This window comes from Fukomys damarensis, unplaced genomic scaffold, assembly GCF_012274545.1.
Source record: "Fukomys damarensis isolate Sample0158 unplaced genomic scaffold, DMR_v1.0_HiC HiC_scaffold_24, whole genome shotgun sequence".
Classification (NCBI taxonomy): Eukaryota; Metazoa; Chordata; class Mammalia; order Rodentia; family Bathyergidae; genus Fukomys; species Fukomys damarensis.
Genome location: NW_022900936.1, coordinates 285,776 through 303,213, shown reverse-complemented (window position 1 = coordinate 303,213; position 17,438 = coordinate 285,776). Strand labels below are relative to the sequence as shown.

At 41.6% G+C, this 17,438-nt stretch overlaps 1 protein-coding gene and 1 pseudogene across 1 annotated transcript in view; one reads left to right on the top strand and one right to left on the bottom strand.

Annotated features, from left to right (window-relative positions):
* Dip2a (disco interacting protein 2 homolog A) overlaps positions 1-17,438 on the top strand; it is a 136,181-nt gene that overhangs the window by 44,562 nt on the left and 74,181 nt on the right. The window contains exons 5-7 of the mRNA XM_033755929.1: positions 3,746-3,865; positions 5,159-5,386; positions 11,596-11,727. Of these exons, the coding sequence (XP_033611820.1) occupies positions 3,746-3,865; positions 5,159-5,386; positions 11,596-11,727 (480 nt within the window). The remainder of the gene's footprint in view (positions 1-3,745; positions 3,866-5,158; positions 5,387-11,595; positions 11,728-17,438) is intronic.
* Positions 608-2,377, bottom strand: LOC104870812 (annotated as a pseudogene).

Sequence of the window (17,438 nt, the reverse complement as noted above, 5' to 3'; positions counted from 1 at the left end):
AAATGGGGAGGGGAGGAGGGGGTGAAGGGAGGGCAGGGACAAGGGGAAAAATGAGAATCAAGACCTATTATGTAAAGGTACAGAATCCCAATGATGAATGTAATTGTATTGTATACCTAGATTGTACCAATAACCTCAATACAAAGAAAAAAAAAGGAAAAAAAAAAGAATACAGTTGTAAGTTTTTCAAAGAGAGCTAATAAACACATTAAGCTGTTTTTGTTTTTTTTGATGTGGGGTCTCACTATGTAGTTGATTTTTTTTTTTTTTTTTGGTACCAGGGATTGAACTCGGGTCCTTGTGCTTGCAAAGCAGGCCACCGAACCACTGAGCTAAATCCCCAGCCCCCTCACTATGTAGTTGAGACTGACCTGGAACTCTCTATGTAGCCCAGGCTGGTCTCGAGCTCACAGCGATTCTCCTACCTCAGCCTCCCGAGTGCTGTGATTACAGGCGTGCGCCACCACACCCAGCCACATTAAGCTGATTTTTGAAATACTGGCATTCAGTCATAATTTCACTGGAATCCAGTGATATCCCATTCTTAATAATAAGGAAAACACACACACACAGACACACACACACACACACACACAAAAGCTCCAGGTTACATTACTAAGCAATGACATTTCTGAGAGTGAATACACTTCTGTATTCTGCAAGCTGCTTCAAATACAAATTTGATAGACATCTATGTTTCTCAACAAAATGTGTTCTTCTGTTGAAAGACCCTGAAGTTCAGGCTTTTGATTGAAGATGAGGTAGTTGGTGGCAATGCAATGAAGGAGCCAGGTTGAAAGGCAGTCAGGACGGTGAAACTTGGCTGACGATGCTCCCTGCACAGCATGCTCTGCAGCTGTGTGATGATGGACAGTTTGCAAATGTGCTGCAGCCTGGACACCTGGTACATCTCAGTGCAGATCAGCAGGCACATGGCCTGGAAGATGACGGCTGGGCAACAGGAGTCTGTGGTTAGGTATTCTAAAAACGACAAGGAAGACTCTGGAAGTGCCCTACCCTGGAATCAGGACACTCTTTGCTTCCATGAATTACCATTAAACATGGCCGCCATCACTTCCCAATGGGCCACCAGGATAGCCCTGTGCTGGCCCTGTCATACCTTGTATTTTGAAGACAACATCAGCAAGCATTGGTTTATTTAGGAAAAACTTGAAGGAAGTGTTATAAAACCACAGAGGTTTTCTGGCTTGGTAAGTTTTGCAATTCCTTAGGCATTTGATCTTTCCTGATGTCCTTAAAATACATTTAACTTTCTCAATTACATTAGAATCATCTCCAGAATCTTTCTTCTTCTTACTGATCTCTTCTTCCAATTCTTCCCATTGAAAAGAACCTGAATAGGGCCGGGGATTTAGCTCAGCGGTTCGGTGGCCTGCCTTGCAAGTGCAAGCACCCGAGTTCAGTCCCCGGTACCCCCCCCCAAAAAAGTACCTGAATAAATGAAGTACAAAATGGCAGACAGGCAAGAGCGGAAGACAGTGTCCTTGACGACTGTGTATAGCATAGGGTTGCCCTTGGAGGCCAGCTGGTGCTTGGCAATGCAGTTGGATCCTGGTTTATAGTGAAGAGGTCCTGGCTGGTCTGGATGATGCTGGGGTCCTGAATGTTGTCAGGACTCTTCACATTGAAAAGCAGCATGAAAACGGGGCTGCTGGTGCAGAGCATGCCTGTGGGCCTCTGTGACTTCCTGCAAGTCTCGGTGGTAGAACACCACGTCTGGCACTGGCAGGAGAATAGCAAATTATTTAGGTCAGAATTACAATGCAAGGCTCCAGCCTTTAACACAGGTGTCTTTTCTGGTTGTTCAAGCTGCGGTGGTCTGATTCCATGAATTGAGGTTCTCATTTTCCTTTTCTTCATTTTTTCATTTGTCTTCTGATTTAAGGCTTGAATCATAAAGTATTCCAACACGCCTCCAAAATATTTCCCTGTATAGTAGTCACCCAGGCTGGGTAGCTCAAGATAAGTCGCCCTAGTTCTTTAGCCAGCTGGATTCCTTCCATTGTACTGACACAGCTCCCTCGGTCAGAGGTACACAGTGGGTGGGTCATTTTTCATTTTGTCTGGTACCAACTGCAGCAGTGATGACTGGAACTGAATTTAATGCCCTTTTTGTCACTGGAATATAATTATTTTTTACTTCATGGAATGAAAACGTCGTTTACGTTGTATTTGATCGCAGTGATGTCGCACTCCCAATTAGGTTTCAGGATGTGTACCAATCTCTGTCAAAAGTGTCACAGTCTCTGAGCCAAGGGCAGGGCTGAAACTTGGAGAGAAGCACCTCCTCATGGCCTCTTGGGACCGCAGGCAGTGTAGGAGCCCACAGTCTGCTCATTGCCTGCCGTGTGGTCATCAAGTGCCCGCGACATTGCAACTGCCAGGTCCCAGGCATGCAGCAGTTCTCTGATGTTCATAAATTTTATTTTCGTGAACAAGGTGTGGATTTGCATCTTTTTGTTTTTTGGGTTTTTGTTTTGTTTTGTTTTGTTCTTTGGTACCAGGGATTGAATTTGGATCCTTGCGCTTGCGAGACAGGCGCCTGAACCACTGAGCTAAATCCCCAGCCCCGATTTGCATCTTTTTGATTAACGCTCTATAACCCACTTAAATGTAAGGCTTTAAATATTATAAAGCTTTTCACTGGAGATGAATTTAAGTATATACAAGATGTATAATCTATAAGAGCCTCCCCAGAACCATTTTTGAGTGCTCAGGCATGAACTCACCTATACCCCAACATTTCCCTTCCCGTACGGTTGTGAAGTGAACCTTAGCTAGGTTGTGTCATTTAGATGTCATAGGATCTTGATCTCTGTTTTTGAGATCCTCCATCTTCAGGAGGTTCATCGGGTTCCACTGTGAGACTCCCAGTGTGGAGAGTCCTGCCTTTGTACAGTTTCTTCCTGTATACACACACATGCATGTTTAATGTTGTTTGTACCTTAACTCAGCACTTACCATGCACCATGGCTGTAACTTTTACATTTTGAGTTGTGACAGTAAAACTTACAAATTTCTTTTTTCTTTTTTACAGTTTCATAGATAGAAGACATTCTTACTGTAGATCTTACGACTGTTACTGTTTTAAGGTTTTGGTGGTGCTGGGTTTAACCTAGGACTCTGTGCATGCTGGGCAAGTGGTCTACCACTCTGCCATACCCTCAGTCCTTTTTTTTAAAATAGCACCTTGCTAAGCTGCCTATTCTTCCTTTGAACTTGTGATCTTCCTGTTCAGCCTCTTGAGTAGCTGGGTTTGTAAGCCACCGTGCCTGGTTAAGACATACTTTTTAAACAAAAAAATGCCACATTTATTCAAGTGATATGTTCCACTAAGATTCAGGAGGCAAGATTTATCTGCATTGTGTTGCTTGTCCCTCTCAGTATCCAAGTTACCGAGGGTGGTGTAGTTAGGCCATCGTGTGCCCTACCTTTACTGAATCCAAAAGGACTTAGAAAATGCTTTATTATGACAGTGCCCTTACTACTGTCAGCACGGCTGAAAAAGTTAGAGACTTTTTGCATAACTGTTTTTGTCTGCAGCAGATATTTCTGGAGGAACAGCCTGAGTAGTCTTACTCTACTATTTAAAGTCTGTTGGGATAGTATAAGCTAGTAACTGAACACAAGCTTGTTTGTATCACTATTTTCAATTTGGGGAGTTTTTTTTTGGTTTTAATTTATAACTGGAAATATTTCTTTCAACTGCTGTTCTTTCTTATAGATGTCCACACTGAGGCTGTGCAAGCAGCTTTGGCCAAATACAAGGAGAGGAAGATGCCGATGCCTTCAAAAAGACGTTCTGTCCTTGTGCATTCATCTGTAGAGACTTATACCCCTCCAGGTATGGGGAGAGGTGTGGGACTCACAGGCCAGTGGATATAGCACATGTTCCCACCAAGCTGGGATATCCTTCCAGCTGCAGTAAGATTTGGAAAATTTTGAGATGAAAGTGTTTGTATGTGTGCACATTCCTTATCTGGAATTCTGTAGCATACACAGTATTGTGCTTACCCAAGTGGCTACTTGCTACTTATGTCTTTTAGTAAAGAGAAGAATCTAAAATAAGTATTCAGTGGAATAGTAAAACTTTCTAAATTAAGACTTTTTAAATTATCCTCATCTTACCCCTGCTTTTAGTATGCTGTTACCAGGACTTATGTGGGATGGTATAAGACTGGAGTCATTTGGGTGTATTTTGTGGCTTTGTTATTGTAAGCATTAGAAATTAGAACTTGTACGTGGACCAAGGCATCAAGGTGTGGTGGCTTCACAGCTGCTCCTCATAGTAAGTACTAAGTGGTGACATTTAGTTTTAGTTTGATGCATTTAAAATTATTACACTGTAAAAACCAAACATACCAGATTTGTGAAATAATTTAGTGTTCTTGATAATGCTTCTTTGCTTGGAAAAAAATGTAGTGTTAAAATAAATCTTCGAAATGGCTGCCAAATTACTGTTTCTGTTAAATAATTCTATAGACATTATCCAATTCTGAAAGAATCTTTGCATAATTGTAAAATTCATAATAAAATGCTTTCAGTCATCCTGAGTCTACTGGTGCATGCCTGTAATCACAGCACTTTGGGAGGCTGAGGCAGGAAGATTCCAAGTTCAAACTCAGCCTAGGCAACTTAGTAACTTATCAAGACCATGTCTCAAAGTAAAAAAGAAAAAAGAAAGGTCCGGGGATATAGCTGTGTCTGAAGACCCTGTATTCAAACCCCAGTATCTGAAAAAAAAATGCAGTTATGTTGACTCGATGAAACCTTAATTCAGCTACTGACTGAAGGAGGCACTGTCTTGGAGTGGGATTCTTTCTAAAACCGATTCACCTGTTTCCCTAAGAAGCACCCCCCCATACAAGTCACAGCCCCCACAGCCATGTCGAGGGCAGGGCTCCTGCCTGGCCAGGACACCCTGAGTGTGGACGTGCGTGGTGCAGCAGTCCTTGCCAGGGTCTTCACCTCTGGTGTGTGGTGCCCGTGGCCAAGGCCCTGTGGTCCGCCTCCCTGCAGTTGAGCTCTCGCCGCCCTTGTAGGTCTAGGTGATACAAGGTGCCCACCTGCCCACTGGGTGGTGGGGCTTCCCCTCTGGACCATCCCGATATCATGCCTGTCATCATTTTAACTGCAGACACGTCATCCGCCTCAGAAGATGAGGGCTCTTTGCGGCGACCCGGGCGACTCACCTCCACTCCGCTCCAGAGCCATCCTGGCGTTGAGCCCTGGCTCGACCGGGTTATTCAGGGCTCGTCCACCTCATCCTCTGCTTCCTCCACCTCATCTCACCCGGGAGGGAGACCCAACGCTGCTCCCAGTGCCGCCGCTGCGCTTGCAGGCCTTGCGGCCCACGCCCACATAGGTCAGTAACAGCCGTTGTGGACAGCAGGACAGCGTCCCACCCTGCTCTGCCAAGGGACGAGGTTGTGAGGCCTGATGTCACATGCTGGCTGGTTCAGCACTTTGAATAGCCACACCCCGCAGCAGTGGGGGAGTATGTTGAACATGTTATTGGTCTTCAGTCCTGAAAACCTATAGCACATGGGCCTGTGCTGCGTGCGGCTCTACCCACACCCACCTTGCATCTGGAAGGGCCTGTGGTAACAGGCATTTCAGTGCTTCTGGCTCTGGCAGCCTGACTCCTGCAGGCCCCAGGGGTGCATGGCATCTGGATGGCCCTGGGCCCCTCCTGCTCCAGTGGGTGGCCGACATTGTAGCTGCTGGTGGTTGTGACAGCTGCCCTTGGCAGGCTGCCTGTCATTAGTCTTTCTTCTTGGCTACAGGGCCATGTGTGGTCCCTGCACCTGGGTGAGTCCTGAGGCAGGGGCTGTGGTGACAGCTGGGTTTGTCTGTCTTCCTCCAGATACCCCTCAACTGGAAAACAAAGTGTCAGGCAAAGCTATCACAAAGATGCATGAGTCTTTTCCACATCACGTAGCCCTTTGGATTACATTAATCTTGGGGAAAAAACCACAACCTTCCATGATTTGAAACCCTATTAAAACAGAAGCAGTGGTGTCGTTAGCTGGGTAGGGCTGGCGTGTGAAGCCTGAGTACATTCCTAGCCTCATACCTTAAAGTACAGTTAGGGTGGTTGGAGGCTCGCCCCTTCATTCCTCATTTTGCTAGTTGTAGAAGACAAAAGGTGGGGTGATTGCAGTTTTCTAAGATCACATGGCTACTTAAATGGGGAAGCCAGGGCTGACACTTTTCTGGATTCCTCTTTGCTGAGCTGGGGAGCACCTGTAGGGTGCCTATGGTGGGTGGCTGGGGGCTGGTGGGCTCCCCACAGGCCACCTCAAGGTGTTGGTCTCATGTGTGAGCAGAGTCAGGGAGTTAGAGTGGGGGGTTCCAAGTGGCCCACAGCTTCTGCCCCTGCACCCTCCATGTGCTGCTCTTGTGTTTTATCTGTTTGAGTTGGTACACGCCATGTTCATAATTCTGTTGGATGTGTACTTTTCTGCAGTGTAAGTCAGGTGGGGATTCATGGAGTTTCATCTGCACCCATGCTGTGTCTGCCACACAGAGGATTTGCACAACCTGCCAAGGCATCAGGAGCCAGTGTCTCCTGGAAAACAGTCCGTCTCAATGGTGTGGCCTGCTTGGTGTCCTGCATGTGGCCACCTTTTTTCAAGGAGGTTGGCAGACAGCATGAAGACAGCCATGACACTGTGTTTTCCTTCTCTGTTATCTGGAGATGAACTTTATTAAAACACAGTTAATGCTCATGTGAGAGAAACTGCGGCCCCTGAGTGTTGCATTGTGTTTGCTCCCTGAAGCTCTTCTCAGTGAAACAGTAACATGTTGCAGGGTGAATTGAGCAGCTGCAGATCCTCAGCCACCCAGGGTGTCCAGTCACTGTTCTTTGTGAGCAGTGAGGAATGCAGGTGTGTTTGTGGTGAAGAGTCAGCACTGAGCTCCTCTAGGAGCTGTGGCATGCCTTTTAAATAAGCTCTTAACTCTACCATGTGCTTGAATTAGGTGTTTCCAGTCTCTGAAAAGAACCTGGCTGCCTGTATTAGTGATGTGGGTTTGTTTCCTACACTGATGGGCAGCCTCTCTGTATCTTTCAGCTGTGTCTTCCTTTCTTATTTGCCTGGCCTCACATGGTTGAGGTAAATTCTAGAACATTTAAAAAATATCTCATCTTGGACTCTAAAACCTTCCTGTAGATTGTAGTTCTTGTATGCCATTTACGGGACATATTTGACTCAAATTCTAAATTTTGAAATATAGGTTGAGTTTCTCTAATCTGAAAATCAGAAATCTGAAATCTGAATGATACATCAGATATCATGTTGGAGGAATTTGGATTTCTTTTTTTTTTTCAGCTTTAATTGAGTTTATTGGTACATTTTAGGGATACAGTACAGTTGCATTCATTTTTGGGATCATGTACCTCTACATGACAAGTCTTGATTCTCATTTTTTCCCCTTACCCCTGCCCTCCCTTCACCCCCTCCTCCCCTCCTCATCTACACTTTATTTCCATCTTTTCATTCTCTCACATTTTTTTCTTTTCCCTTTTTACTCTTCCCCTACCCATCCCACCTTCCCCACACCTTTAGCTCCTTTCTTCCCATTTCTAAATGTCAGTAATCTTATTAGAATCTTATGCATTGTTTCAGATTATTCACACCAGGGAAACTATTCGGTATTTACACATGTGTGCCTTATTTATTTCACTTAGGAGTATATCTTCAATATGTATCCATTTTCCTATGAATGAATCTATTTTCTCGTTCTTTATGGCTGAGTAATATTCCATTTTATAGAAAAACCACATCTTCTTTATCCAGTTTCCAACGGATGGGCAAATGGGCTGTTTCCAAGATTTAGCTATTACAAACTGTGCCGCTATAAACATGGGTGCGCATACTTCTCTGTGATATGATTCTTTTAGTTCTTTTGGGAAGATACCCAGCAGAGGGATGGCTGGGTCAAATGGAACCTCTAATCCTAGTTCTTTGAGGTATCTCCGTATTGATTTCCACAGTGGCTGCAGCAGTCTACACTCCCACCAACAATGGAGAAGGGTTCCTTTCTCCCCACAATCACGCCAACATTTGTTGTTGTGTGATTTCTTGATAGCAGTCATTCTTCGTGGGATGAGGTGAAGTCTCAGTGTTGATTTCATCTGCATCTCTCAAATGGCCAGTGATGTGGAACATTTTTTCATATATTTACTTGCTGCTTTTACTTCTTTTTCTGAGAAATGTCTGTTCATTTCAGATGACCATTTTTGATTTGGGTCTTTATATTTGGGGGGCTGGTTGTTTTGAGTTCTTTATATATTCTAGATAATAGTCCTTTGTCTGAGGAGCAGCTGGTAAAAAGTTTTTCCCACATTGTAGGTTGTCTCTTAGTTCTGTTGATGGTTTCTTTTGCAGTGCAGAAGCTTTTTAATAAGATGAGATCCCAGTTGTTGATTCTTTCTGCTAGTTCCCGTGCTACTGAGGATTTGTTCATAAAGTCTTTTCCTATGCCAATGTCTTCCAGAGTTCTGCCTAACTTACCTTCCAGCAAGTTTAATGTTTCTGTTTTAATATTTAGATCTTTAATCCATTTGGATTTTAATTTAGTGCATGGCGAAAGATAAGGGTCTAATTTTAATCTGTGGCAGGTTGATATCCAGTTTTTCCAACACCATTTATTAAAGAGGCTATCTTTCCTCCACTGAGGATGGTGAGCTCCTTTGTCAAAGATGAGGTAGCTGAGTACATCTGCATTTGTTTTTGTGTCTTCCAGTCTGTTCCATTGATCCTCAGGCCTATTTCTTTGCCAGTACCATGCTGATTTTATCACAGTGGCTTTGTAGTATAGTTTCAAATTGGGAATTGTTACACCTGGTGCCATGTGACTGTTGCCTATAATGGCTTTTGCTATTCTAGGTCTCTTGTGGTTCCAAATGAATTTTTGGATTCTTTTTTCTAGTTCTGTGAAATATAGTGTTGGAATTTCAATTGGCATTGCATTGAATGTATATAGCAGTTTTGGTAGTATGGCCATTTTCACTATGTTGATTCTTCCTACCCAGGAGCAGGGGATATCTTTCCATTTTTTTATATCCTCTTCAATTTCTTTTTTCAGAGTGCTGTAGTTTTCAGTGTAGAGATCTTTTGTTTCTTTTGTTAGATTGATTCCTAGATACTTCATTTTTTTGGATGCTATTGTAAAAGGAATTTTTTCCCTTATTTCTCTCTCTGTGTGTCTGTTATTTGTGTATAAGAAGGCTATTGATTTTTGGGTATTCACCTTGTATCCAGATACTCCACTGAATCTGTCAATTAAGTCTAGAAGTTTTTTGGTGGAGTTTTTTGGGTCTTCAGTGTAGAGTATCATATCATCAGCAAATAATGATAGTTTAACTTCTTCCTTTCCTATCTTTAAGCAATTTGGATTTCTTTTGGACTTTTGGATTAGGAATGCTCAGCAGCAAAATGTACAAATGTTCCCAAATCTGAAGCAACTCTGAGGTCTGAAATGCGCTGGTCCCAAGAAACCTCAGATAGGCATGTTCAGCCTCTACTCCTCTTCCCTATTCTTATTACAAAATTGCTCTTTACTTCAGCTCCTAACATTAGGTGATTCTTTAGTTTGAACTAAGGAAAGAAATATTTAAAGAGTAAATGAAGTAGAAAGCTTGAGGTATAACATATTAGGTAAAGGTAATTAAAAAGTTAGTTTTGGATTAAGGAAATCAAATACATTCAACATGTTGATACAAATGTAAATAACTATATTTACAAGTATTTTTAGTTATGCTAATTAATTTTTGAGTATAGTTTTTATGCAGTTATTTTATTTTATTTATTTATTTATTTGGGGTTTTTGAGACAGGGTCTCACTATGTAGTTGAGTCTGACCTGAAACTCACTATGTAGCCCAGGCTGGTCACGAACTCACAGTGATCCTCCTGACTCTGCCTCCCGAATGCTGGGTTTACAGACGTGTGCCACCACTCCTGGCTGCAGTTATTTTAAAAACTACTTTGTAGTACATAAATCACCGTGTCTGCATTTATTGTTTTCCATGTATACTTTTTCATCATTTATTTTTGTTAGGTTTGGGAGCTTGAGAAAATTTCTTCTTAAACTAACAGTAGCTCCTGGTACACATTTTACACTGCTAATTGTTCAACAATGAGCTCTTGCAAAAGTTGTGGAAACTGTGTCATTAAAGCTCAGGTTTTTTAAAAGGAACATACTTCAGCTTTCTACATATGTGAAAAGTCTTATTTTGTAATGTAGATAGGTTAATGAAATAATAGATGACCAGAATTTAAACATGTACAACAGTGATGGCGAATCTTTTAGAGTCAGGTGCCCAAACTGCAACTCAAAACCCAGTCATTTATTGCAAAGTACTTGCACTGCAATTAAACACGAACACTGAGATTTTAGTTTAGAAAAAACAGCTTATGTGTTAACATTATTTGTCTTAAAAGAAAAACAAATAACATGCATATCATAGGTTCACCACCTCCTGCCTCTGCTTCCTGAGTGCTGGGATTACAGGTGTGGTCCACAAATTTACTTGAAGAAGCTGATTGTGGTTTTAGTATTGAAGGGTTTTTTTTTTGTCTTTTTTCTTTTTTTTTTTTTTAGGCAGGTGTCTGTCTCTGTTACCTAGACAGGCCTCCAACTTGTGATACTCCTGCCTCAGCCTCCTGAGTTGCTGAGATCTGCATCTGGCTCATCATTGTAACATTTTTAACCTGTAGTGGGAACAGTTTTAATTTTTGTAGTTTTATTCTTTGCAGTTTGCAAGGGTGGTTTCTTCGTGATAGCTAGCATACCTTTTAGAGGGTTGGCTGCTTTTTAGAAATCTCTCTGCTATTTCATAATATTCCCAAAACACTTGATTTTAAATTTGTTTCTGCATTCTTGAGGGAGAATTTCTAAATAAAATTTTGTCAGGCTGGGCTTGGTGCTATACGTACCCCTGAAATATCCCATGCACTGGGAGGCTCAGGCAGGGGTATTACAAGTTTGAGTCCAGCCTGGGCAATTTAATGACTTAGCTGAGAAAATAAGAAAATAACAACAAAAAATTCTTTTTCAAAGTAACAAGAATAATTATTTTAAAAAGGGCTAAGAATGTAGTTCAATAAAAATGCCCTGAGTTCTAGCCCCAGTGCCCCAGCTAGTCAGCCAATCCTTCAGTCAGTAGTGATCTTGCCAAACTGTAGTGGTGATAGCCCCTGTGCTGTGGACAGCGGTTCTGAGTCTGGACCCCTTGGGGAATGGAGCCTCCACCTCCCTGCATCTCCACACTCATTGGAGTTCCCAGGGTCCGCCGTGCCCTTGGTCAGAGCAGGAAGAATACACTAACCAGGGCATCACATTCCCCTGCTTAACACTTAGCGAACGGAACTTCTTTTTATTTATTTATTTCTCATTGAGTTTATTGGTACATTTTAGGTATACAGTACAGTTACATTCATCATTGGGATCTTGTACCTTTACAGGACAGGTCTTGGTTCTCATTTGCTAGTGAAACTTCTTACAAACGGGATTGGAACACTCACTTGAATTAACAGCCACTTTCCTTGGGTTTATTTCTCTAAAGCAGATCTGCACTCTGCCCCTCCTGATGTCACCACTGGCCTTGTGCAGCATCCACACTATGAGCGGCCACAAGTGGCCTCAGTGAGAGGTGCTCCTCGAGGGTACAGCGGCAGCATCCTGGAAACAGCAGATGGTAAGCATCCCTCTCTTCTCTTGAAACAGCAGAGCACAGGTTTTCTTTCTGGGTATCGAAAACAGCTTCAGTGTGTTCCCTTTAGAAACCCTAAGCAGCCATCCCTTGTAACCTATTTGTGCAGATGAAAGGAAACTAGTGTATGTGGTGGAGGTTACCACAGAAAGCATCATGTGGAACTATCTACGAATGAGTCAGACAGGGAACTGGAAGAGCAGGGAGGAGGAACTCAGGTCTAGACTGGGTGAGAAAGGAGTGGATCTACAGCCTTGGAGGAAACAAGCAGCTGGGGCAAGTTCCTGTCTTTGATGCAGAGTGGGTCTCAGTCCACGAGGGTTCCCTGCCCTCACCCCAGCCACCTGAGAGGTTGGTACTGCTGCAGTGGGTTCCTGTGTGCAGCCTCAGAGGTGCTGCTGATTTTCCGGTGTCCTCGTTTATTGCGCTTCAGCCCACACCCAAACCTCCCTCAGGGAGCTTCTCCTGGAATGCCCTCCTCTGAGCTGTGAGATCTTTGCCTAACCCAAGATCACGAAAGTTTTCTCCCAGAATTTTATACTTGTAAGTTTTACATTTAAATATATAGTTCGTTCTGATTTTATCAAAAGTATGAGACATGAGTAAAGTTAACATTTCTGTTTATAGATACCTAATTATTGTAACATCACCGAGTGTAGAGACCACCCCCCACCCCGTTTCACTTGCATCTTACAGAAAATCTGTAGACTGTTTATGTGCGCTGTCTCTACAGTGTTGGCCATTGCTCTAGTTCTCTCTTCATATACCAACACCTTGCGTAGCCATGACCACTGTGGTTTTATAGAAGTTCCTGAAGTTGTATAGCATAAGTCCTCTGCGTCTCCTTTTAAAAAGTGCTTTAGCTAGTCCAGCTCCTTGGCATTTAATATATAAAAATCCATTTGTCATTTCTATAAAAACTGTTGGGATTTTGACTGATCTTCATTGCATCCCCAGATCAACTTGGAGAAATTCCAGACAATGAACATGGTAAAACTCTATTTATTTAGATCTTTGAAAAAAATCCCAGTAGTGTTCACTAGTGTTTTGTAGCTTTCAGTAGAGGTGTTACATATAATTTGTTTTAAAATTATCCCACAGTGTGTTATATATTTGATGCTATTGTTAATTGTAAGTAGTATTAAGATTTGTGTCCATTATTTGTTGTTAGGCTAAAAAAGTGCAGTTGATGTTGTATATTGATCTTACATTTGTTCTAGTAGCCTGCCTTTCTTCCTTCCTTCCTCCCTCTCTCTCTCTCTTTTTTTTTTCTTTTTATTGGTACCCGGGATTGAATTCAGGACCTTGCTCTTGTGAGGCAGGGGGCAGAACCACTGAGCTAGATCCCTGGCCCCTTTTTTCTTTCTTTCTTTCTCTTGGTAGAATCCTTAATATTTTCCACATATATGATTATACTGGCTATGAATGAAATATCCTTATATTTTCTTTCCAAATTCTTTATATTTCTTTCTTTATTTTACTGTTTACAACTTTTGATACTGTGTTGATTAGAAATGTTGAGTGTGGACATTCTTGCCTTGTTTATAATCTTAGAAAAAGTATTTATATTGTGATATTAGATATAGGTTTATTATTCTTCAGATTGATAAATTCTCTTTTTTTAGTTTCCTGAAAGTTTTTAATCTTGTTTTTTTTTTTTTTTGGTACAGGGAATCGAATTTAAGACCTTGCACGTATGAGGCAGGCATGGTGCCACTGAGCTAAATCCCTGGCCCTTTTCATGATTTTTATCAAATGATTTTTTTTTTTTTTTTGAAATTTTGAGAATTGAACCCAGGGTCTTTGCACTGGGCTACATCTCCAGCTCTTAAAAAAATTTTTTTTGTTTTCTTTTTTAAAAGGAAAAGAACTTTATGAAAACTTGCGTATATACAAAGATAATATATTTCTCTTTATAGCAACATTATAAAACAACAGAAATGTAATATTTTTAAAGGAGGATGTGGTCTTCCTATGCATAAGTGTAGCAACACCATCATTACAATGTGATTTTTTGTAATATCCTGGATATTTCTACCCATAACTCTCAATACGATATAAATAGTAGTGCTATTATGTCCGCCTTTTTTTCCCCATTAAACTTATTGGTACATTTAAAGCAAACAGTACAGTTGCATGTATCATTGGGATCTTTACATGATATGTCTTGGTTCTTATTTTTTCCCCATACTCCTGCCCTCCCTTCACCACCTTCACCCATCCCTATTTACAAAGACTTTGTTTCCATTTTTTCCTTTTTTCACATTTTTTTCTTTTCCCTTATTTCCTTTCCCCTCCCCTTTCCCACTTCCCCTTTAGCCATTTTCTTCCTATTTCACCCTCTCAATTATACCATTTGAACCTTATTTACACTTTTAGTTTTTCACACCAGAGAAACTTTGATATTTACTTGTGTGTCCTATTTATTTCACTTAAGAGTATAACCTCAGGGCTGGGGATTTAGCTCAGGGGTTCGGTGGCCTGCCTTGCAAGTACCCCAGTACAAAAAAAAAAAAAAAAAAAGTGTATAACCTCAATGTGCATTCATTTAGCTATAAATATTTCTAGTTTCTCATTCCTTATGGCTGAGTAGTACTCCACTTTATAGAAAAGTCACATCTTCTTTATCCAGACTCCAGTTGATTGTTTTTGTTTTGGAGAGGATCTTTCTAAGTTACTAAGGTGTCCAGGCTGGGGTTGAACTTTTAATTCTCCTGCCTTAGCTTTCCAGAGTGCTAGGATTACAGGCATGTGCCACAATGCCCAGCTTAAATTATTTTGTTGTCTAATGAAATGATCACGGATTTTATTTTATAGTTTTTTAATATAGTAAATTACACTGATTTATTTTTTCAGTTTTTTAATTGCAGTAAAATAATGTGCATATCCTTGGTTAATTTAATTCTTTTTGGTTTTTTGTAGACAAGGTCTTGTTATGTATTTCAGGCTGACCTTGAACTGTGTAATGCCAGGCTGTCTGAACTCACAGCAATCCTGCCTCAGCCTCCCAAGGGCTGGAATTACAGGCATGTGCCACTAGGGTCAGCATAATTTAATTCTTTTTTGACGCTGTTTTATTTGTTTGTCTGTTTGTTTTTTGTTTTTTTTGAGACAGGGTCTCACTATGTAGTTGAGACTGACCTGGAACTCACTATGTAGTCCAGGCTGGTCTTGAAATCACAGCAATCCTCCTGCCTCAGCCTCTTGAGTGCTGGGATTATAGGCATGCGCCATCACACCCAGCTTGATGCTGTTTTAAATGGAATTGTTTTTATCATTTCCTTTTCAGGTTATTCAATGTCAGTGTATAGGTATGTAGCTGATTTTTGTATAATGATTTTGTCTTGCTACTTTGTCAAGCTCATTTATTAGTTTTGGCTGTTGTGCAGGTGAGTCTATAGGGTTTCTATAATCAGATCATACCATCAACAGACAGTTTTATAATATGAGTCTTTTATTTTTTTCTTTTCCAGTTTCTCTGGCTAGAACACTACTACTATGTTGACTAGAAGTGGCAAGAGCAGGCATCCTTGCTTTTCCTGAAGATTTTCTCTCTGTCTCTGTCTCTCTCTCTCTTTTTTACCCACATTAAGTTTATCGGTATATTTAAAGCAAACAATACAGTTACATTTATCGTTGGGATCTTATACCTTTACATGATATGTCTGGGTTCTTATTTTTCCCCATACACCTGCCCTCCCTTCACCCCCTCCACCCTTTCTTTTTCTTTTCTTCTTTTTTAAATCTTGTCCATCTAGCAAGAAGGTTATTGAATTTAGAAAATGGCTTTTGTCCATTTGACCCAGCCATCCCTCTTCTGGGTATCTTTCCAAAAGAATTTAAAGAATCATACCAGAGTGATATATGCTCATCCATGTTTATAGCGGCACAGTTTGTAATAGCTAAAACTTGGAAACAGCCCATTTGCCCATCCTTTGGAGACTGGATAAAGAAGATGTGGTTTTTCTATAAAATGGAATATTACTCAGCCATAAAGAATTAGAAATTAGATTCATTTATAGGTAAATGGATACATACTGAGGATATACTCCTAAGTGAAATAAATAAGTCACACATGTGTAAATACCGAATAGTTTCTCTGGTGTGAATAATCTGCAATACTACAGAAGATCCTAATAAGATTACTGACATTGTGAAATGGGAAGAAAAGGGCTAAAGGTGTAAGGAAAGTGGCAAGGGTGGGGGAAAGGTAATAAGGGAAAGAAAAAAATAGGAGAAAATGAAAAATGGAAATAAAATGTTTGTAAATGGGGAGGTGATGAGGGGGTGAAAGGAGGGCAGGGACTAGGGGGAAAAATGAGAACCAAGACCTGTCATGTAAAGGTACAAGATCCCAATAATGAAAGTAACTGTACTGTGTACCTTAAATGTACCAATTAATGAAGGAAAAAAAAAGAAAATGGCTTTTGGTTTGTGTTTTTATCTGTTGTCTTTTTTCTGTCATGTAGATTTGGTTCTGTATTTATTATTTCTTAACTCCTGCTTTGAATTATTTTGCTCTTGTTTTCCTAGTTACTTTGTTGTTGTTGTTTGTGTTTTTTTGTTTGTTTTTGTTGTTTTGTACCGGGGATCAAATTTAGGACCTTGCACTTTTGAGGCAGGTGGTGGCACCACTGAGCTAAATCCCCAGCCCCTTTTTCTAGTTTTTTTAGGGTGAGTTCGGACCATTCTTGTTTCTTCAGCATTGGGAGCTCTGACCCATGTCTTAGTGCACACCACATACTTTTGACATGCTGTCTTCTCATTTGCCACATTCAGCCCCAGATGTGTTTTCATCGTCCTCATGCCTCTAATTTTGCTCCATCTTTTATGTAGAAGTATGCTGGTTAACTGCAACAGATTTCCAAATGCAGCACAGGTCTACTGCATGCCCTGGCCTCTTGGCACAGGCTGAGAGAAGAATGACAGTCAGACCCTCAGCTCTTACCAGTCTGTAGTGCTATGAGTGAAGAAATTTGAAAAAAAAAATTTTTTTTTTCAGTGCTAGGGATTAAACCCAGGGCCTTACACATGCTGGGCAAGCGCTTTGCCTCTGAGCTACAGCCCAGACCTAAGATGGTTAGATGCTAGTATTGAGCAAGTAGCAAAGGTGTTGCTGTTGATGGGAGCAAGGGTTCTCAATGTTGGAGAGGCAAGACTTGGTCTTCTGGATGAAAACGTGTCTGTGTGTGCTCATCTGTGTGCACACAGGCACTGTGTGTGAAAAGCGTGTGGACCCTGTGTTGCTGTCACCCCCACCCTGTGTGTGGTAAGCTACCAAGTTGCTTCCAGGGCCACGTGCACCCCAGTGGCTGCACCTTGGTCCCCAGCCCCCTTCTTAGAGAACTGGGGCTCCTGGTAGCACTGTATCTGAGGACAACTCCTAGCCCTGTGAGAGGTGCAGGGCTGGTCCTGGCTTACTCTCTGGGTGCTGCCCCATAGGGTTGCTCTCACCTCCCAGCACTATGCTTGGTTTGAGAAGCTCACTGATGCAAACTTTTACTGTCTTTCTTGCCAACTTTCCATCTCTCAAACAGAACAATGTTTCTTAATAACTACTGAAGTACTTACTAAGAGCTTTTACTTTGTATGGATTTGTAAGACCTAAAATCTCACTTCCACTCCGCGGAGCGTGAACAGCCAAAAAGGCCTCCACAATGCTGGGCCCAACACCCAGCGAGGCTCCGAGCTCGACG